Here is a 22,930-nt window from a genome sequence, read left to right as displayed (position 1 = left end):
AGGGTGGCCATTACAGTCTTCTGCAGTGCAAGGGGAATGAACGGGAAGATTTTACGCAGGGTCTTCAATAGGAAAAAGCTAGCAGATGTTAAACTGTTCACCTGAGCCGACATGTTCAATTGGTCCTCAAAAATCACCCCGCGGTTCCTCACCTTCTTAACAGGTAGAGGACATTCCCCAGCCTCCAATGGCCGTCAAGAGTTGTTCCAAATTGGTGGTCCATTCCAAAATTCGATCACTTCTGTCTTTTCCGTATTGATTTTCAGAAAACTCAGACTCATCCAATTCATGACATCCTTCAGACAGGCGTGAAAGCTCGCCGCTGTTAACTCCGACATGTCTGACACAGATATCACCAATTGAGAGTCGTCTGCATATAACACAAAAGTGAAGCCATGTTTCCTCACAAGCATAGCCAGCGGCTACACAAACATTAAACAGTGCCGGGGACAGAGCTGAACCTTGCGGTACACCACAGGGCAAATTAAAACTGTCTGATTGTAAGCCGTCTTAGTTCAGACTGTTTCCTGTTGTCTAGAAACGAGGAGAGGAGGGCCAGAGCCAGATCACTAATTCCTATCTTCTGTAGTCGACGTACCAACACTGTGGTTAACGGTGTCGAATGCGCCAACAGATCTAGGAGCACAAGGATTGCCCTACCTCCACCGTCCACTACTCTCCGAGGGAGAGGCTTACTACGAGGTGTCATTGCTGAAGGAGAAACCCACCTGCATCACGCTCACTGGCAAACGAAGGCTCCTGGGTCACCAACGCTGCAGTCTCGCCGCGCCGCTTTGCTCCATCACGCGGCCAGCGGCTGGAGACTACAGCTCCCAGGGGGCCTAGCGGTGACTTCCGGTTTTGCCAGTACTTCTGAGGGAGGCTTCCTCGGTGGAGCGGGGGAGAGGCTTACTACGAGGTGTCATTGCTGAAGGAGAAACCCACCTGCATCACGCTCACTGGCAAACGAAGGCTCCTGGGTCACCAACGCTGCAGTCTCGCCGCGCCGCTTTGCTCCATCACGCGGCCAGCGGCTGGAGACTACAGCTCCCAGGGGGCCTAGCGGTGACTTCCGGTTTTGCCGGTACTTCTGAGGGAGGCTTCCTCGGTGGAGCGGGGGAGAGGCTTACTACGAGGTGTCATTGCTGAAGGAGAAACCCACCTGCATCACGCTCACTGGCAAACGAAGGCTCCTGGGTCACCAACGCTGCAGTCTCGCCGCGCCGCTTTGCTCCATCACGCGGCCAGCGGCTGGAGACTACAGCTCCCAGGGGGCCTAGCGGTGACTTCCGGTTTTGCCGGTACTTCTGAGGGAGGCTTCCTCGGTGGAGCGGGGGAGAGGCTTACTACGAGGTGTCATTGCTGAAGGAGAAACCCACCTGCATCACGCTCACTGGCAAACGAAGGCTCCTGGGTCACCAACGCTGCAGTCTCGCCGCGCCGCTTTGCTCCATCACGCGGCCAGCGGCTGGAGACTACAGCTCCCAGGGGGCCTAGCGGTGACTTCCGGTTTTGCCGGTACTTCTGAGGGAGGCTTCCTCGGTGGAGCGGGGGAGAGGCTTACTACGAGGTGTCATTGCTGAAGGAGAAACCCACCTGCATCACGCTCACTGGCAAACGAAGGCTCCTGGGTCACCAACGCTGCAGTCTCGCCGCGCCGCTTTGCTCCATCACGCGGCCAGCGGCTGGAGACTACAGCTCCCAGGGGGCCTAGCGGTGACTTCCGGTTTTGCCGGTACTTCTGAGGGAGGCTTCCTCGGTGGAGCGGGGGAGAGGCTTACTACGAGGTGTCATTGCTGAAGGAGAAACCCACCTGCATCACGCTCACTGGCAAACGAAGGCTCCTGGGTCACCAACGCTGCAGTCTCGCCGCGCCGCTTTGCTCCATCACGCGGCCAGCGGCTGGAGACTACAGCTCCCAGGGGGCCTAGCGGTGACTTCCGGTTTTGCCAGTACTTCTGAGGGAGGCTTCCTCCGCGTCGCGGGACGCGCGCGGGCAGCGCCGGGCGGAGCCCGGGCAGAGAGCGGGCCGTCTGTGGCCGTCAGGGGACGACAGAGGACAGGACAGGCCGGTCCCCTAACATCTACAGTCCAGAAATGGGTAAGAGAAAACTCCAGACATCGCTTACAGGGGGAACCAGCAAAGTAAAAATTGCACGCAAAACTAGTGCTCCAGAAAGCATCTTGACATACCTTACTTCTGCTGTAGGGAAGCTCAATAAGGAAATCGCCGAGAAAGAACGGGAACTTGGTTTGGAGGGAGCTTCGACTGAACACAATGAATCAAAGGTACCTTTAGAACCCAATATTGTTATTAATAGTGCCTGTGACAATTTACCTAATGCTCAACAGTCAGCGCACCAGGAGTACTCTACAGGGATATCTGACCCCCCTGTGCGCGCCCAAGTCCTAGTGGGGGATGCCAAGATATGTAAAACTAGGAAAAGAGCAAGATCTTATAAAACTCTACCCTTACAATTCAGAGCCAACACTAAATCACGACAAACTTCAGCTAAATTTGAAGGCTCTATTAAAGATATGATAGAAAGGGTATTAACGGACACCATTGAATCCACACTCATCAAGATCTCAAGTGACATAGTCGAAACCCTTAAAGACTGTGTAGCAGGTATTATAACCCGATGCGAGAGGATTAACTCCCTGTTGCTCCAAAAAGTGGCAGAGCATCTAGCAAAAGATCCACTACATGCCACAGGGCATACCAGCCAACCCATGGAGACCACCAACACTGGGAATTCAATGCCCAAAACAACACATCTGCCACTCATCCCGACAGCGATTCCTGCAAATAATCCTAAACCAGCCGGAAATGTTCTGCACCCCAGCAGACCGAACAACTCGGATTCCAATACAAATACTAGTGAGGCAAATGACGGGGCTGCTGATAACACATCTCATAAGAGAAAGGGGCACGGTTTGTATCCCAAGCCTATGGTAAATTTACCCCCTGAGGCAACTCCATTCGTGGCAGTTCTGGTTAATGTCCCAAGACTTACTCCGGGAGAATCAGAAACTCAACTAACTCTTATGGAAAACGTAAAGAGCTGGTGCGATAAAAACTGCACAGGTCCTAGTGACGTTTCTGCACATGTTAGCTTGGCGAGAAGAGTTACTTGGCTGGGCCCGACGGCCAAACGCTTCTCTGATGATTGTGTCATCATTAACTTCAGGAATCCACACGTCTGCTCAAGACTTTTTTGGGACGCAACTGATATTATCCAAGGGCAAATACGTGCGGTCCCACTGGGCTTTTTCTATCCTCGCCCAACACAACAAACCATTCGGGACTTCGCTCACAGGAAAAATACCCCAAGACAAAAAGTGCAACTAGCCAACTGGGCCACTCTACCCCTTAGCTCACATCTGTCCCTAGTCTGTAATCACCAAGCGGCTCTGACTCCTGGCCTGGAGCTAAGAAACCGTTTTGATGCTCTTACAAACCTGGATACTGACATCTGACTGGGCACGAAAATGGGGCTGCAGGTACCTTCCGGGTCCAAAGGGGCTGTCAGAACTATGAAGCTAATGACTTGGAATATCTCTGGCCTACAAACCAAAAGAGATGATAAAGAATGGCTTGAAATCATTAAGCAACATGAAGTGATTGCACTCCAAGAAACATGGGACACCAAATGTAACTTTTGGGTAGAAGGATACGTATCCCACTTTAAAGCTGCACAAAAGTCCAATAGAGGCAGAAGTAAGGGAGGCCTTGCACTATTAACCTCAGTAAGTCATATGGGGGCGATGAAAATTATAGATATCAACTCTCCTAACTGCCTCATCCTAGAGGCCTTGATGAATACGGGGGAAAAACTCCTATATGTAAACTTTTATAACTCAACAGAAGGGTTACAAGGAGGCGAAAATATCCTAATGTTGACTGATTTTTTAAACAATTATAAGAAGAGTCAAACTACTTTGGTTTATTATATTGTTTTTGGTGATTTTAACACACATCTTTGTCAACTTAACTGTTATAACGGTAGTTTCTACGATGATGACTATTTGACCCACCCGCACTTTGAACACTCTGCAAAGGGGGGCGCTTTAGAAGAACTGTTGATAGATATGGATATGTCTGAACCCGCTTTTGTGAACCCGAAAGACAGAGTGGTGACCTACAGTGCGAGAGGTAGTAACACTATCATTGATTATATCTTTGTGTCACCTAGTATCCTCGTAAACGTTATCTCATATAATGCCATTATAACAGCATTTAGTGACCATAACCCGGTCGTTATGGAACTGATTAATATAAATCCTACCATCATAAATTATGACCAACAGCTAACCTACCCTACTGTAGTCCGGGCCCACGACCAAGGTAGACGGGTTAAATGGTCTAAGATTAATGTTGAGGAATTTTTTATTAATTTGTGTGATGAATTAAGTGTTGAACTTAACATATGCAGGGATCCTCTGTCAACAGGAGGAAATGTCACAAAAGCTTTTGGAACCATATGTAAGAATGTTGCTGAGGCCCTTACAATTAAATCATCTGATAAACCACGAATGGCACAGGGATGGTTCAATGCCGATTGCTCAAAGGCGCACAAAAAACTTCTAGAAGCCCTAAAACGTAAGCCTCGTAATATAACTGAAGTGTCACAATTGAGGAAAGATTATAGGAGTACGACCGAGGCTCGTAAAAGAGAACTAAAACACAAGGCCTGGGAAGCACTTTATGACAACCTTAGTTTAAGGGATAGTGCAAAATTTTGGAAAATAGTGAACTCTCCTTTGTTTAGTGGTAACGAGAAGGAGATATTAGAGGCTAATATCACCGAGAAACAATGGCTAGATCACTTTGAAAACATCTATGGAAGTAAGACCCCAACTACCCCTTTCACTCCTATAGATTATGTACCTACAGACACTCCATTAAGGGTAACGGTAAAAGAAGTACTAAATGCAATTGAAAATACTGCCGGCGGGAAAGCCCCAGGCCCGGATGGGGTCCCCGCCGATATGTATAAAGCTCATCCCCACATATGGTCTATAGTACTCGAGAATGTTTTTAATTTAGCATGCATGAATTTGACTGACACTCCCACCACTTGGTCACATTCGGTTATTATTCCAATTTTTAAGAAGGGGCAAAGGGGTGACCCCAGGTGTTATAGACCTATATCGCTACTTGATTCTTCATTCAAGATTCTTGGCAAAGTCATTTTAAATAAAATTAACTTGTGGGAAAAGGAAAATGCAATTTTATGTGACATGCAATATGGATTTAGAACAGGGAGGGGTACTGAGGAGCAGTGTCTTAACTTATACATGACTGTTTCTAAATATACTGCTGCTTCCAGCGGGTCAATCCACCTAGCTTTTATGGACCTGTCCACAGCGTTCGATTTAGTAAATAGGTCGAAGCTGTGGACAATTCTCTCTGAGTTGGGTCTAGACCCTGCTCTGATAAATTTCTTAGCTTTCCTGCACAGCGACCTGACGGCATCGGTCCGGATGACAACAGGTGGCAAATGCACTACTGGGTTTAGATCAGTTAGAGGGGTGAGACAGGGGTGCATTTTGGCCCCCATGTTATTTTCCTTGTATATTAATTCCCTGTATTCTGTCTTAAAAACTGCTACCCCAGATATACCCATTATGGGAGGGTCGCTGTTGCCCGTACTGATGTACGCCGACGATACGGTCCTCATTGCCAGAACCCCTAATGGTCTACAGCTGCTCCTTGACTCGTTTGGAGCTTTTATGAAAAAACTAGACCTGGTTGTAAATATGGATAAATCGCACGTTATGTCCATAGGGAAAGGAAAGAACACCACTAAAACCCTGCGATGTAATGGAGTGATTTTAACCAAAGTTAAAACATTTACATATCTTGGAGTCATTTTTGATGACATGGGCACCTGGACTCCACAGGTTGTCAATAAAGCAATGGCTATTCGGCGGTCATTTGGAGCAATACAGAGCTTCGTTAAAAGACTGGGGGGCAAACCAACGGAGGCCATTCTTAAGCTGTATAGAGCCAAAACCCTGGCTCTGGCTAGATATGGGGCTGGGATTTGGGGATTCAGGGATTTGGCCCTGATACAGAAGGAGGAGAATAGGTCCATGCGTTCACTATTAGGCTTACCACAGTCCACACCGATCTTTTCAGTCTTGGTAGAATTAGGGCAAGGATACATTGAAGACACTCTTAACCTGGCCCCACTACTTCTTTGGGTGAAAATGTGGTTGAACCCGAACCTGACGTTAAATCGTCAAATTATTACTGACTGCATGGGGAGAGACAGAGCTAATGATATTAAATGGCTGAGCTATATTAAGTCTGCTGCTACCCTGCTGGGCCGTGTTGACTTGTATAGTAACCCCGAGAGGCTGTGCAAAGAAGATGTTACATGGATCAAAACACAATTTTTAGAGTCTAAGAATTAGAGAAAACCACTGTCAGGGCTCACTATATTGTTGTATCTACCATGTCCATCCAGCCTTATTTAAGGGTAGTGAATAGGCCTCATCATCGGTGGCTTCTCACAAAATTTCGTTTCAACCAGATGCACCTCCTTCTGGGAGATTACCCGAAATGGAACAAACCAAGGGATAACGTCCCATGTAAATGTGATTCCTTTTCCGACCAAGACCAGATCCATTTTGTATTTTTCTGTCCCTTTTTTGCGGAGGGGAGAAAAAAATATATACTACCACTAATGAGAAACAGGGGATTTATGCAAGTGAAACCCGCATTGTTGTTTCTACAAATTATGGAGACTCCTATTGTGATGTACGGGGTTGCGAGTTTTTTGGTAGCAGCTATGAGAGCTAAACGTCTCAGATCAATGAACTCCTCAACACCTGATTGAATCATGTAAATATAGGTGTAGTATATAACACAACCTATTTCTGTAGATTTGTATAAAAAACTTGCACCATATAGTTTTTTAAATGTTTTTTGAACTTGCCAATGAACTAATTATAGAACATAAATGTGATGTTTTATCAAGGGGTTTGATTTATTCTAAAATGGAAAAGTAAAAAGTAAAAAGTAAAAAGTAACACCTGACACTGATTTTTCCCAGCATAAATGTTCTTTTTAATGTTTCTTTTAAAAATCGTTTTATATGTATACCACATCCATGTACCGTATTTGTTGAAATATGAATGAAATGCCATCCCCACCTTTATATTTCTTTATATGCTTTTATATGCCTTTATATGTTTTATATGTGTTTGTAGTATACTTTTATGATTTTAACTAATCGAATAAAGTATTTTTGACTCTGAAAAAACAAAAAAAAAAAAAACTACTCTCCGAATCCCCTCGGCTGCAGCACTCAGGGCAGATTCAGTGGAGTGTCTTGGACGAAAGCCATGCTGGCAGGAGCCTATTACTGTCCAGGTATTCAGTTCATGTTTTATTGATCGATTTTTCAAGGACCTTGGCTACGAATGGCAGACCCGAAATTGGCCAATAATTTTTACATTCGATGAGGTCCGGGAGAGTTGATGTGTACCTGCCAAAATGTTTTGCGAATTAGCCAGGCCCTCGTATATTGTTTGTACCTTGCTCTGGGGGAAAAACCTCCATCTGATTACAGAAAACCTGGTCAGGTTTAAACAGGCTACCCTGCTGGGGTTTGGCTAAAAAAAGTCACAGATTTAAACAGCTCTTTTACAGAGTTTCCAGCTTTCTGGATTTCCGAAGTAAAATACACTCTTTTGGCTTCCAGAATAGCCTCCTTATATTTATTGAAGGCCCCGTTGTAGGCATCTTTACTACTCCTACTATAGTCCACTCTACAAAGATGTTCGAACCTTCTACATTCAACCTTTAGCCCTTCAAGTTCAGGGCCATACCATGGTGTCCACAAAGGGCGCCTCTTTGCAGTTCCGGTATGCTCAGGAGCAACACAGTTAACCGCTCTCTGGATCCATTCGTTGAACTGGGATGCGGCAACCTCGTTATTGTTATCTAGAATTGGAGGGGAATGGTTGAGAGCAGCCTCTAAATCTTTGCTTGTTATCTTATTCCATCGCCGAAACATATGTGCTGAAGAGAAAAAGGCGCAATCCGGACCATACTTTAGAAGTACTCTTTTGGACCTGCAAGTGATGTATGAGCCCTGACTAAGTTCAAATGAGCGAAACGCGTTGGCTGAGGTTTTTTTTTAAAAAAAGATTGAAACGAATAAAGAATTTTGGGCAAATCTGGAGCTTCCTTGTACTTTGGCTCTTGGTGCACCGTTCTTTTCAACATAAGCCTTGGGATTTGTCTGACAGTGGAGCATTTGTGCGGCGAGCTCCTGACGTGTGTTGCACAATCTATGAACTTACATTTTTATTCAGAAATTGAAGTGCATAACCATGGTCAGCCGCTCAGCTCATTCTAATTAGATCAAGAAAGACTGGGCTAACATTATTCCGCTTGAGTTTTGTTGTTGAGGGATGTCACTAAAACATGATCTCTTCTTCCTTCTGCTTTTTTCAGTTTTATGGTCTTTGGTCTAAAGATGCAGTGTTTAGAAGCATGTTTTAGGTCTTTTTAGTTATTTTGTTAACTATAGTGAATCAGCAAATATCCAAATCATATTTGATATTTTGGCTACATTTGATTTCACGGATATGTAAAATGGCTGGTTTCATAAGAATCTTTCTTAATATGTACCATCACATTTATCCACAGACAGAGCATGGATGAAATCCTTTGATACAGCAGCCACCCTTTCTAGTGAGTCAGTATTGATTGTAAGTGAATTGCCAAACACCCCAATGTTTAAACACTCAATGCAAGATGTGGTGACAGGTATATGTGAAAAGAAAGTGGTCACCATTCATCTGAGATGGAGGTGAAAACATGACACCAGTCGTTTGGTAAACATAGAAAGCAGTGTCACTTGGAATGCTGCTGAAAAAAAGTTCCTACCAATATTGTTTGTATTTGCAGTAATTGAGCTATGTATGTGAAAAAGTTGTATGATGGTCTGTCAAAATCGATACCTGAGCTGAAATGCTTCTGTGTATGAGATCCTTGTAACTTGCTAGATGGTATGCTGAAAGCATTGTTACAATCTTTAGAGTTAATGAAGAATGCTATTGACTTTGTACTCCATTTTGTTGTAGTAAAAATGTATTTGGACCTCTTATACCCTGTGCACATGCTATCTATACACATGCACCATCAGTGCAAAAAAGCAAGCAATAATTAAAATTAAATTAAAGTTCCATAAACTCCGGAAAACACTGTTTCTGTTTTTAATGGTGCAAAAATGTGTAACCACTGATAACCACTGTTTTTTAAGGTGTTGAAGAAACAAAAACAAAAAAACACCAGAATTTACCAAAAATAGAAACTGAAAACAGGAAAGCCTACCTATAAAGTACCACACATACCGCCCGGTAGCCCCACCCCCCTTCCTCAAACTCTCCAACATCCAGACAACAGACCGGCCCTGTTGCATTGTTAGATCGTTGTCCGCTCTCATTTTGTTTATTTGTCCCTTGGACAGTTCTAACAGACTTGAATACCATGTCTGTCTGGCCCATTGTGGAGCAATGAGGATCAGGTTTGTTCCTGGTTGACTTGCTTTTTCTAGAACTCTCTGGATTAGAGGTATCGGTGGAAAGGCATATGCAAATGTCTCTGATCAATTGAGTGACAGGGCATTCCCCTTTGACAGGTGGCGAGGAAACCTTGAGGCAAGGAACTGGCATTTCTCGTTCTGTATTGTAGCAAACAGGTCTATCTTTGGGGTCCCCCATAGATTGAAGATGTACTCTATTGTTTCCTGCTTCAGTTCCCACTCGTGGTTGTAGTTAATCTGCCTGCTCATCTGTTCTGCTGTTGTGTTTTATATTCCTGTTTGGTGTATTATTTGCAGATTGATCCTCTGAGAAATTGTCCATTACCAGATCTGTTGTGCTAACTTGCTTAGCGGAAGTTATTTCGTACCTCTTTGTTTGTGGAGGTAAAACATTGTGGTTGTATTGTCTGGCTGAATCAAGACAGTCTTCTTGTGAATGTGTTTCTGGAACGCCTTTTAGCGCCAGGAATACGGTTTCCATTTCCAGGTAATTGATGCGTTTTATTGAGTCGAGGTCGTTCCTCTGGCCTCGTATTTTCAGTTGTTTGTAGTGTGCTCCCCATCCGTTGAGGAATGCATCTGTTGTGATTGTCACATTAGTAGTTGGGTTTTTGAAAGGTCTGCCTTGTGTTATGTTCCTGGATGCCCACCATTGTATTTCTGCTTGTAGTTTGTGTGACAAGCACTAGATCCTCCCAACTCCCTGTGACCAGTTGTTGGCAAGCCATTCCTGAAGGGGCGCATATGTAGGCGAGAATGAGTAGGATGCATGATGCCATCATGCCAATGAGTTTCATGACTCTCCTCACTGTCAGAGATTGACCCTCTGGTAGAGTGAAGTTTCTGGTTTGATGGCTTGTATCCTCTTTTGTGTAGGATAGGCCAGTGCGAGTTGAGTGGAGTTTTGCTCCTAAGAATATCTTATCCATTTCTGGCCTTGTGGAGGATTTTTAGTGATTGAGAATCCATCCTAATCCTTGGAGCTTCTGGATTTGCCTTTTGGACATGGCTGAGACATTTGTGTCTTGTGTTTGCCCTTATAAGCCAGTCGTCTAGATAAGGGGAGACGTGTACTCCTTCCTTTCACAGGTCAATTCCTTTAACCCCTTCGATGCTCATGACGAGCTCAGCTCGTCATGAAGTACACTGCTCATGACGAGCTGAGCTCGTCATGAATAATGGGAGTAGAGGACCTGCAGCACAGAGGGGGAATTGCTGTAGCACTGATGGTGTTAAATACTGTATGAATTGAGACCATGGGGGGGAAGGATCTGCCAGGATAAACTGGCCAACACTAATCAGGGATGAGCAGGGTTACCGAGCTGGGCTTTGCAGCATGCATGTACAGGGGCAGATGACGTAAAAATACTGCTTTGCCAGCATTAGCGTGAGTCCAGTTGAGCGACGTCGCAGAGCACAAGACTTGACAGAAGTTACCTGTGAGTGGGGGAGAGTTTCATGGGATCATCAAGCCTCACTGTCCCACACATACTGATTACGGAGGAGAGTGACAGTACCAAGAGGATTCACTGACATAAGCATAGCAGAAGTACTGGAGAAGCAGATAGAAGACAGTAGGCTTCCTGCATCAACACCTGTAGTACTGGGATGAATAAGGTCACCAGACAGAAGCAGAATACAGTAGGCTCTTCCTGCGTCCACACCTGTAGTACTGGGATGAATAAGGTCACCAGTCAGAAGCAAAATACAGTAGGCTCTTCCTGCGTCAACACCTGTAGTACTGAGATGAATGTCACCAGGCAGAAGCAGAATACAGTAGGCCCTTCCTGCGTCAACACCTGTAATACGGGGATGAATAAGGTCACCAGACAGAAGCAGAATACAGTAGGCTCTTCCTGCGTCAACACCTGTAGTACTGAGATGAATGTCACCAGGCAGAAGCAGAATACAGTAGGCCCTTCCTGCGTCAACACATGTAGTACTGAGAGGAATAAGGTCACCAGACAGAAGCAGAATACAGTAGGCTCTTCCTGCGTCAACACCTGTAGTACTGAGATGAATGTCACCAGGCAGAAGCAGAATACAGTAGGCCCTTCCTGAGTCAACACCTGTAGTGCTGAGAGGAATAAGGTCACCAGACAGAAGTAGAATACAGTAGGCTCTTCCTGCGTCAACACCTCTAGTACTGAGATGAATAAGGTCACCAGACAGAAGCAGAATACAGTAGGCCCTTCCTGCGTCAACACCTGTAGTACGGTGATGGATATGGTCACCAGGCAGAAGCAGAATATAGTAGGCTCCTCCTATGTCAACACCTGTAGTACTGGGAAGGCGAAAGTGACCAGGCAGAAGCAGAATACAGTAGGCTCTTCCTGCGTCAACACCTGTAGTACTGAGAGGAATAAGGTCACCAGGCAGAAACAGAATACAGTAGACTCTTCCTGCGTCAACACCTGTAGTACTGAGAGGAATAAGGTCACCAGACAGAAGCAGAATACAGTAGGCCCTTCCTGCGTCAACACCTGTAGTACTGAGATGAATAAGGTCACCAGACAGAAGCAGAATAGAGTAGGCCCTTCCTGCGTCAACACCTGTAGTACTGAGATGAATAAGGTCACCAGACAGAAGCAGAATACAGTAGGCCCTTCCTGCGTCAACACATGTAGTACTGAGAGGAATAAGGTCACCAGACAGAAGCAGAATACAGTAGGCTCTTCCTGCGTCAACACCTGTAGTACTGAGATGAATGTCACCAGGCAGTAGCAGAATACAGTAGGCTCTTCCTGCGTCAACACCTGTAGTAATGAGATGAATAAGGTCACCAGACAGAAGCAGAATACAGTAGGCCCTTCTTGCGTCAACACCTGTAGTACTGAGAGGAATAAGGTCACCAGTCAGAAGCAGAATACAGTAGGTTCTTCCTGCGTCAACACCTGTAGTACTGAGATGAATGTCACCAGGCAGAAGCAGAATACAGTAGGCTCTTCCTGCGTCAACACCTGTAGTACGGGGATGGATATGGTCACCAGGCAGAAGCAGAATATAGTAGGCTCCTCCTATGTCAACACCTATAGTACTGGGATGGCGAAGGTGACCAGGCAGAAGCAGAATACAGTAGGCTCTTCCTATGTCAACACCTGTAGTACTGGGATGGCGAAGGTCACCAGGCAAAAGCACAATACAGTAGGCTCTTCCTGCGTCAACACCTGTAGTACTGGGATGGAGACGGTCACCAGGCAGAAGCAGAAAACCTTGGCCTGTGTGGCCACAATGAGAAAGTTTACCGACCACAATGTCTGCATTAACCAAGACACACCAGGCAGGCAATGTCACACAGCTGTAACTGAGAGGGTAAACCTGTGAATACTGCAGCTGGTAAGATCAGGGAGCAGTATATACAAGGATTAGTCTAGGAGCAGTGAGTCAGTGTGGTCATGTGAGAGTAAGTTGAGCGCCAACTAGTTACTAAACAGCATAAACCAGCATTTGCGCAAGTGTCTTAGGGTGGCTGGCACCGAGCAGGAAATACCAGTGTTAGCAAGTATTAGGGCAAGTGTAGCGACCAATAAGGATCAGGTAGCATGTGAGAAATGGGGAGGCATGACTCCCGAACATGGTCTATCAGCATCAGACTGAGGGCATTGAAACTCCGATTTATCACACAAACACAAAATGGTACACTGCAAAATAATCTTGTACTAGTCATGTGATTCTTTAATAACCAATACTAAAATTATACATTTTACTATTTAAAGAACGATCAACATGAGAACCCAATCATTCAACAGTCTGAAAAGTAATGTTCAGGTGACATTATAAAAACAGGTTTCATCCAATTCCAACAGAAAATAGCTATTAAACATGAAACATTTTTTACAAAACTGAAGTTTGGGATGTAGGGGATCAGCAACAGTGGGGCGGGTGTCGGGGAGGATATGATAGTCCCCCTATACACACAGTAACACTTGCCTCGTCTGCCATGCTAAAATAAGGGGGCACTGTGTCAGAGTATGTGCAACACCATCTCAAAGATCTACTAAAGTGGAACCTCGCCAGGCACTCAGGTGAAAAATAAGATCTTCTTAAGGGTTATAAAGTGCTCAAACTCTGTGCAGTATGCCTTTGAGGAGTCCTCTCTCTGATTTGTCCTTCAGATGTCTCCTCTGCATGGTTAACTTATTACACGCCCACCTCTGTATGGTGTACCTTTTGCATGCCCCTCCACATGGTCGGTCATTCTCATCTCTCCCCTTTCCATGCACTGTGTAGACTCTCCTGGTCACATTTTACCCTGCTTACAAGAGTTAAAGGCCGCCTTGTGTTCAGACCAGAAGCACACTCCAACGTATTGGACTAAGACGCAACACACAGGCATCTATGTGAAGTCATGACACTGGTCACAGTGTCAGGACAGAGCTATGTCATAAACATATGTGAAAAAATCAAAAGTCTCAAGATTCCCAAACGTCAGGTCGCACAGGTCTGCGGACAAAGGGGGAAATGGATCTTCTCTGGCCTGGGACATTTCCCGTAGACAACAAGCCCATTGTCGTCAGCTGCAAAACATTTAATGCCATGAGCTTTGTCTGATTAAGGGGAGGGCTTCTATGGGAGCTTTGTAAAGCATGTAATGCCCTGGACTTTGCCAAGCACTGTCCACCACTTCAGTGGAGCCTCTGCAAAGCATTTAATGCCCAGAAAAGTTCCTGACAAAGGACGTTAGTGCCACAACTCTGTGCTTTGGCTGAACATAATCTTTATTGTGCCACTCTAGCCCTCAATCTAATCTATGGAACTAATAAACTGCTGCCCGCTAGACATGCATACATTGACCAAGTTGGAAGGGCACAAACCCAAAGTAGTCAAAGTGCTTGAGGAACAAAAAAATGACATCCACATGCAGGAAGACAGATCACTGCTTGGGCAGAGGGCCACGACGATACATGGACAGGTTACAGGCCTGAAATCCCAGCACGGTCGGAGGAGACCACTGCAATGTGTCACCGATTCCTGATGCTGCATACGTCCCGGTATAGTCAGCCACAGTTAGGACTTGCCTTCCTTTGGGAAAAAGTGTGCAAGGTTACAGATGTGATTTCACCATCTAGCCTAGTCCTTCTGACATTTGGCAGAGGAGAATTTTAACCGCATGCGCGCTAGCGGTTTTCCCGCTGAGATTTTAAAAATCCTGCGTTACGTGACAAGGTCAACTCGTCACACGCACAGCGCAGGTAACGCCCGTGACGAGCTGACCTTGTCACACGCATCGAAGGGGTTAAGCACATATCACTTGCTGCCCAGGGATACTACCACCTCACCCTTTCAGAGCCGGATTAAGGTCGGCAGCCACTTGTGGTGTCCGAAGACAAAACAGTGCACAGGACAACATTTTCAAAATGGATGAATGCAATTTAAGAATCATCCCCGAGCACGGGTGCTTTGGGGTCACAGATACATCCAAAGGAAGCCAGGGGGTCTCAGTTCACCTTACTGACAGGATATTTAATCCCTGTGCACCAGAGACAAGCTGCAGCCATTCCATGTTCACCTGACAGCAAGTCCGGAATCTTCTCATTCTGGGCAATGCACTGAGTTTCTAACATTTTTGGAAATAACTGTACGAGTGTCCTAGAAATCATTGGAAACTTATTTTAGATTGTACGGTTCATGTCCTAAAGCATGTCACTCTTGCGGTCTTCTACATCTTTGCAACTCAAAGGAGTTCCAGATAGCATGTTTCTCTGCCCCCTGCAGTGAGGTCCACACGCAAGAAGCCACGCACGCGGCCATGGGCTTTAGACAATTTGTCCCTCTTTAACCTGCACCGAGCCACAGACTTCGAGTAGCTTTGTACCCTGCAGTGAGTTCCACCCATTCCTTCCTTACCTTTCAGTGATATCCCCAGATGGCCAGTATCTCTGCACTCTGCAGTGAGTTTCAGCCATTCCGTCCTTCCCTCTCAGAGTCCCCAGGTATTCAGTATCTTTACACTGTGTTTCAGACAGATGGTCTTCTGCAATCTATAGTCAGGCCTTACTTGTGTCCTCATACAGTAAACTCCAGACATGAAGTATCTTGGCCGCTTCTACTGAGCTCCACACAGCCAGTCCTTCAGCAGCCTGCCGTGTGAACCAAAAAGCAGGCCCTTCAGCATCTGCCGTGAACCCAGGCAGCAAGTAGCCCTGTGCCCTACAACCTGCCCTTCTATACAGTCAGTCAGTAACCTCTGCGAAACCAAAACAGCAGAGACCAATCTGAGACATGTTGTCTCTCTACAGCCAAATGCCTGGACTAGAAGTTGTAAACAAACAAAAAAAGTTTGCAACACAAAGGTCCTTCAGGGAGAGGCTAGCGGGGGAAGAACTGGCGGAGGATTATCCATTATCAAGTGGACAAAGCTTCCATCCTCTCCATCAGGATGAGAGGATTCGTGGATTGGGACCCTCAACAGCCAATCTAATCAAACAAACTTGGGACGGGACAATGGTGGCCATGTTATTAAAAATATATATTTTAAAAATTAGGGGAACTAACCAATATTATTTCTTCGTAGCACCCTGTCCACAGCTTCAGTAAGGTCACAGAATAATTATCAACACGCTTATGATAACTTATTTTAAACCCATGTGCTCTAATTCTGCTTCACTACGTGTTCACCCCTCCAAAGCTATCCACATCTGTGGAAATGTGCATAAGCCTCTGCTGCACGAGAGCTGAAATATAAGATATCAGTCTTACTACTGTAATCCACCGAGCTGTGAAGTGCACCAACCCATATCAAGAATTCCGCATTATACTAAATAATAATACATTAAAACCTGGAACCCTGGCAGGATGCCACTATTAAAACACTACAGGAGAGGGAGCATTAGAGAGGACTACTTTTAACTGTGGCAGTTTCTTCAATAAATGCCTTCTACAGACGAATTGTTGGTAATTGATACAGACAATCCTCCAGAAAACAAAAAATATCCACCCCTTACAGCAAGCATGATGTGACACTAAATTCTGACCCATGACTTCATGTGTAGAAACTTGCTGTAAAGAAATTAAAAACAGCACGGTTGGGAAAAGTCAAAGCAAAAAACATATAAGAACAAAAATGCAGGTTGCAGAAAATGAGAATACAGATTCTGTGGGGTGGTAAGTAAAATGATTCAATTACTCCCTCCAGGCTCCTTTAATTACAAGAGATAGGAAAAATCTTGTGTGATACCGGGGTCTTCATAACAATGTCTTGGGCAAGACTCCATTCACTTGCACTGCACCAGAAATGGTTTAAAGGAAATCCAATTTCTGATTGTACACAGAGGCCTGGAAACTACCTTTTTGGAGGAAAACAGGACTTTAGAAGAAGACAATCAGGATAGGCAGACCCGGTCAATAAAGGGGGCTGCCTTGGGCTGTGCACTGGACATGCAGCACCTCTACATGGGTGAAGGAAGTAAAGCAGCGGAGTACAGCCAGTTCCTACACATATAATATATATGGCTCTACCATTTGTCTCCCATCAATCGTAGCACTCAAGGAATGTCTCTAGGATTTATTGAATGCTGCCAGCACAGCCCAGATCATCTCCAAAGCATTAGCCTTGCTCCCTTCCACATCTGGGTCGAGGTCCAGGAGGTCTTTGGACCTGTTCATGGCGATGTCGTATTTCTCATCAGAAAGTGAGCTGAAGACATTTTCTAGGACATCCGACGAGTGAGCCAGGACCAACAGGGCCAGAGTCCGGCGGTCCATGCGATGTGGGTCATTGACCCATTTATCCAGGACACTCTCTTGCAGCTTCTTGACCAACCGTTGCTTTTCTGTAGTGTTGGTGACTGGGTGGGTGGTCATGTCAAAGAGCAGGAAGTTCTGCTTCTCAGTCGTGAGTATCCCCTTCTCCACCAGGTTCTTGGCAATACGCTCCCGCACATTTCGGAGCTGGTACTGAAGCTTGAAGGGGTTCCACGTCTCACCTGTTGGATGTTAGAGACACTGCATTAGACTAGATATATCTATGCACTGTCTTTCATACTGCCAAATGACAGTACCAGCATGCTTTGCATCAAAACACTGGCTATATTAACAAAGAAATTACAGTGTACACTATATATAAGGAAAACAAGTAATACGTAAAAACAAGTAAATACCAGAATTATATCTTCAAGTCAAATCTCCAAGGCATCTATCTGCGGTTACAGAGGGGGACTGAAAATTCGGCCTCACTAGCAGAAGACATGTGTCTTAAAGACTCATTTAAATGTGAGTGGAGGTAGCAAGCCTATTTAAGTTCAACTCTGGCCTAGTCACCATGCTTCGGGACAGTGTTACTCTATATTTAAGCAGCAGCAAGGCTATTACAGAGACCAGTCAGAAAACAGTCTGCAGTGTCATAGTGTTCATGTCTGATGCTAGGGGTATTTCAGCCTTACTGCCTTCATATAATCCAGCTAACTGGACGGGCATATCATAGTAATTCTAAACAAAAAGAGTCTGAACACCAAAACTTGGTGGAGTACTCTCCGTGTATAAGCTACAAACGGATGGGGTGTTTCTTTTGGACAAGAGAATCAAATAAGATGACCTTACGGGCATACTGTTTCGCAGACCATCGTACATTACGGGCGACTACACTCTCAGTCAGGGCGTTTGGAATACAAGAATGGAACAAGACTACCCTTCTGGGATACGGTTACGCAGACCATTATATGACTAAAAAAAACAGGGTGTTCTGGACGATTGGTAATTTTGCCTCTTTTGGAATTTGCAAAGCAGCTATTTTAACGCAGCCCCCAGGAAGGCGACGGGCCTATTCGCCATACGACGAAACATGCGTTGGCTGTTTGTGTGTGGCTGCTTGTACCTTGTACCAATATAACCTGGACTACCGAATGTTTATGAAATAAGAATACCTAAGAATAAAGAATGTCTCGACTATGGAGAGTTTGGAAATTGATGGAGTGCTCAGTACTCTTTGTTTAGAATTACATCTACCCTGTTTGGGGTTCTTGTGTTGAGGTAGTATGGTAGCCAACCTGTAGCACCATTCTAATAATCTAGTAGCATATTAGTTGATCCCGAATATCCAGTTAGCGCCATTAATGAACCGGTCCACCTGCCTTCTTTAAGTACCACTAGAATAGTAATTGGATGTCTGATTCTACTCCTTTGCTACCTGCACACCATGGGTTGAAACTCTGGCAGTGTGGAATAATACTGGACATGAAATAGCAGTAGCCTTCCAACCACTCCATCAGCATAAGGTGCTGAATCTCTGCTCACCCTTCTGGTAACTGACAGGCTCTTGCCGAAATCTCAGTGAGCAGGGCACCTTGTCCTGACGGGATTTAATCTTGACCATTATTCTCATGGATGGGGATTGTGGAGGGGGCTGGAGGCACTGGCATTGACGAAGCAACACCCTCACGGGGTATTATTACCCAGAATGCTGAACCCAAATATAAGATCAGAAATATTGGAGTGCTGTTAAAATTAGCCCTGAAATGCTGGGATATATGCACAAAGCAAGGGGTAGGGATGCCCCTCTATGAACCTGACCTATCAATCATAGGACTGCCTCGGATAGGTGACTGTTCCCTGTTCACGCAAGGCCTGTTGAGAGAATGGATGGAGGCAGGAGTGACCACAGTCGGGGACTTATCAGGATGGAGAATTACTCCCAGTTGTAGAATTTCTGGAATATCATGAACTGGTACCAGGTCAGTTCCTAACTTATCACAATGTCTGGGGAACCTTGGCTGCCCTCTGGGGCAGAGACACACAAGAGCCCAACACGCACCAAGACCTGCAGGCAATTGTGACGATGGAATCTGCTAGACATCTGGTAAAACGGCTACATGTAGCAATAATAGAAAAGACGAATCTGAGAGAGATGGGAAGATCTTGTTGGTAGACCCTTGACTGATGCGGAATGTAAGAAAGCTTTAGGGAGTCCTAAGAAGATCTCCAGGAATGCCAATTTTAAACTTATACAGTTCAATATACTCCACATGACTTACCTCACACAGCAGAGGCTTAACATTATGTATGGGGTGGAGGATCAGAATTGTCCTAGATGTGAATAACCAGATGCCAATTTTGCGCACATGATTTGGAGTTGCACAGACATACTGGCAAAAGATCATAGAAACCCTGAATGGGGTCCTTGCACGCACCTTGATGTGCTGCCCAGAAGTTTCTCTATTGGGACTATTCCCAAGGCCTAAAACAAAAGAAAATTAGGCACAGGTTCAATGATCTAGTCTTGCTTCTAACCAAAGGGTGAATTGCCCTTAGATGACATACGAACTCGGACCCCAGAGTGTCTGGCTGGGAGAATGATGTTTTGATTTGGGCCAGAGGCGTAAACCCCTGGCTGATATCTATCTCTCTCTCTCTCTCTCTCCCTCCCTCCCTCCCTCCCCTCCCTCCCGTTTGACCCTTGTTCCCCCCTTGGGGTAGATAAAAGACTGGACCTGAGAATAAAATAGGCAAATGAGGAATAAGTGAGCGTTGGCCCCAGGAAGAAGTAGCTGTTATTGGTTTATGATACACAGAAAATGCTAGATATAAGAGGATATATTAGCAAGCACAACATACTCCCCAAATGGGTCAATACAGGACCAACGAAAAATGCTAATAAAAAACAATATAAAAAAAATGAAAGGGCTTTGTAGTCAGTAAAGTAGGCATTACGGGCCGAGTGTTTTTGCAGGAAACACCTCGGTGGAAACATTTCGGAATTTTGGGGTACAGTAATGAACGGCTGAAACGGAGGGTATGGCTATAAGAGCAGTTATAAGGAGCAGCTCATTGTGTCCCTTACAAAGTACACAGGGGACTTTGTCTCAAAGTGAGGACCCTTACTAAGCAGCTAAGACTTCAGCAACAGGACTGTTTATTTGGGTGCTGGCGAGCAGTTTATCAATTTCATTAATACACTTGAGATCACGAACTAATATTGTATATAACCAACATCTTTCTCCATCATGGATTCCTCATTGCGATCCCAATTTGCAATAGATTGGAAAGATTATCCTTTAGGTAGAGCAACACTAAGCCAGGATGCATAAAAAAATAAAGAAAGAAATCTTTCAGATACACAAGTGAAACAGAGAGGCCTAAACACTTGAGGATATGTTCACAAGTCATAATCAGGGTACGAGTGTCTGACAAATGTATCTCCTGGTCTCATGGTGGGCGGCGGGTGGGCGGCAAATCTTCTTGATATGATATTCCTCATGAGAGCTGTAGTGACTATTGATGAACCAGTGTGCAGGCAATTGGAACGGGTCTGATGGCCTTTTGATAGCACGTAAAAATGATTATAAAGGACTGTTAAGAAGTAGCTACACCTTTTCAGTCAACTCCCTTCTCAAAGGGTTGTATGGATTTCCTAATTTAATGTTAGGCAATGTTGTTGTGCCAAAGAATTATTTTCACCCGTGTTATCAAGAGACCAATCTTATAATAAAAAATAACTGAAAATGGATAGAAGCAATTGGTTTACATGAAAATATTAGGTAATAAGAATGGAAGCTAGTTTTGAGGGAAACTACTGTAATGGAATAAGACGTATTTCAGTCACCTATGCACACATAGCTACCAAGAATGTAACCCTCCAAGACTGGTGCTGAAGGTTGCAGTCAACACTTTCAAAGGCAGAACACCCCAAAGGTAAAAGGCCTGCATCCACTTCTGGCGAGTCTGGGTAATGGCAATGGTTTTTAAAGGAACACATTTGTTGACAACCGCAGTAAAGAAGCTGACAAAAAGGACCAAAGCATCACACGCATACTCTGATATCAGGCACAGCATGGTGTATTAGCATGTTTTTCAAATACCAGACTATATAAAACTTCAGGACTCAAGGAATCAAAGGAGTGAGTAGACCTTTCTGCATGAGATATTGTGCTCCCAAAGAAAACAAGTAAATCCATAGAAAGATGGATATCGAAACTGGATACAAGTTTCAATAAGATAAACAAATGTGTTCACATAACTATTTTTGTTGAAAACTCTATAAGACTCAACAAGGGAAGTCTACTCACTCTTCAAGCTGAAGTAATGGTCATATAAAAAATCTACCTTACTGGTAGAAGCTGCAATGATGCCTTATGTATTGGCTCAATTGAGCAGCCATTAATTTAAATAAAACCAGATTGACTGTATTTCAGCTCCGATAGAAATACAGCATATGTTGAAAATGAAGTGTTCATAGAGCTGCCACATGCAGACAGGAAATGGTTTACGTTTAGGATTATCATAGAAAGATCCTACAATGGTAAAATGTACTACCCTTCAAGTAAGGCATCACTGGTTCTTTAAGACAACTGAATATCAACCACAGTAGCCCACCTTGGGCTATTTTATTAATGATGAACAAGTTATTTACCTTCAGTAATGCCTTATCTGGCATAGACTATCTAGCAGCAGATTCCATACCTTAGAATATTCCCCAGGTGTCTGACTGGATCTGGTTCTGGATCTGGTAATGAATTGTCAAGCAGTACATCGGCGCACCAGTGGGTGGACCCATTTGGCTTTGCATCAGATGTGACGTGAGTGATGCTCAGATAGGCGTCACCCCAGCGTGCTTACCTCAGTTTGTTTTTACAACTTTCCATGCCAGAAGAGCAGAGCCACGAACAATGCAGACATACTTGTGTGCTTTACTAAGGCCTTTAGAAGGATGACCCTAATGACCCAGTTCGCAGAGCAGGGAGGATCGGTAAGGAATATGTGGCTAGATAGTCTCAATCAGATAAGGCATTACTGAAGGTAAGTAACTTTCTCATCTGTTAGAGACTTCTAGCTGCAGATTCCTTACCTTAGAATGGATACCCAAGCAATACCACCCAGTAAGTGGGTCTGTGAACAGGTTAGACCAAAAAGTCCTGCTGAACGAACGGGCAAAGTAACCCTCACAGTGGATCTGACCATCCGGGCAGTAGTGCTTCATGAACGTGTGCAAGGATGCCCACATTGCTGCCTGGCAGATGTCAATGACAGGGACTCTGCAAGGTACCAGTGGTTGAAGCCTTGGCTCTGGTAGAATAAGCATGCATGCCCTGGGAGGGTATTTACAACAAGGGGTGGTGAGGGACAGAGTCTCTGAATTAAGCAGAAAGCTCTCACCCAGTCAAGAGATCAGGGCTAGATCCAACACCGTTTTTTAGCTCACTGCACCATCCCAGTTTCAGAACCTGGCTGTATGCAAATTAGTCTGTTCCTGTCCCAGTGCATGATGGGAACAGGGAAAACCAAACTACAGAAGCCAATTCTTAGACTGGGAAGGAAACAAGCTCCCGGGGACCGGTTTCTGGCATTACAGCCGTCTTCGGCCCGGTTTGCTTGAATCCTGATGGTGCAATGAGCAAGGGTCTCACATCTGAGAATACCCTTCCACGCTTAGG

At 45.0% G+C, this 22,930-nt stretch overlaps 1 protein-coding gene across 2 annotated transcripts in view; it reads right to left on the bottom strand.

Annotated features, from left to right (window-relative positions):
* Positions 1-13,220: 13,220 nt before the first annotated feature.
* GOLPH3L (golgi phosphoprotein 3 like) overlaps positions 13,221-22,930 on the bottom strand; it is a 153,481-nt gene continuing 143,771 nt past the window's right edge. Inside the window, exons 5-6 of one of the 2 annotated variants that reach the window (XR_015302625.1) lie at positions 14,811-17,491; positions 13,221-14,683 (exon numbers count right to left, since the gene is read on the bottom strand). Coding sequence is in view for 1 of the 2 variants with exons in the window: in XM_086947458.1 (XP_086803584.1) it covers positions 17,064-17,491 (428 nt within the window). In the remaining variant the exon portion in view is untranslated. Of the gene's footprint in view, positions 17,492-22,930 lie in introns of both variants that reach the window. The other variant, XM_086947458.1, reaches the window with a different exon arrangement.

This window comes from Lissotriton vulgaris, chromosome 12 (genome assembly GCF_964263255.1).
Source record: "Lissotriton vulgaris chromosome 12, aLisVul1.2, whole genome shotgun sequence".
Classification (NCBI taxonomy): Eukaryota; Metazoa; Chordata; class Amphibia; order Caudata; family Salamandridae; genus Lissotriton; species Lissotriton vulgaris.
The sequence above is the reverse complement of the archived record's forward strand: the minus strand, read 5'-3'. Positions and strand labels throughout refer to the sequence as shown.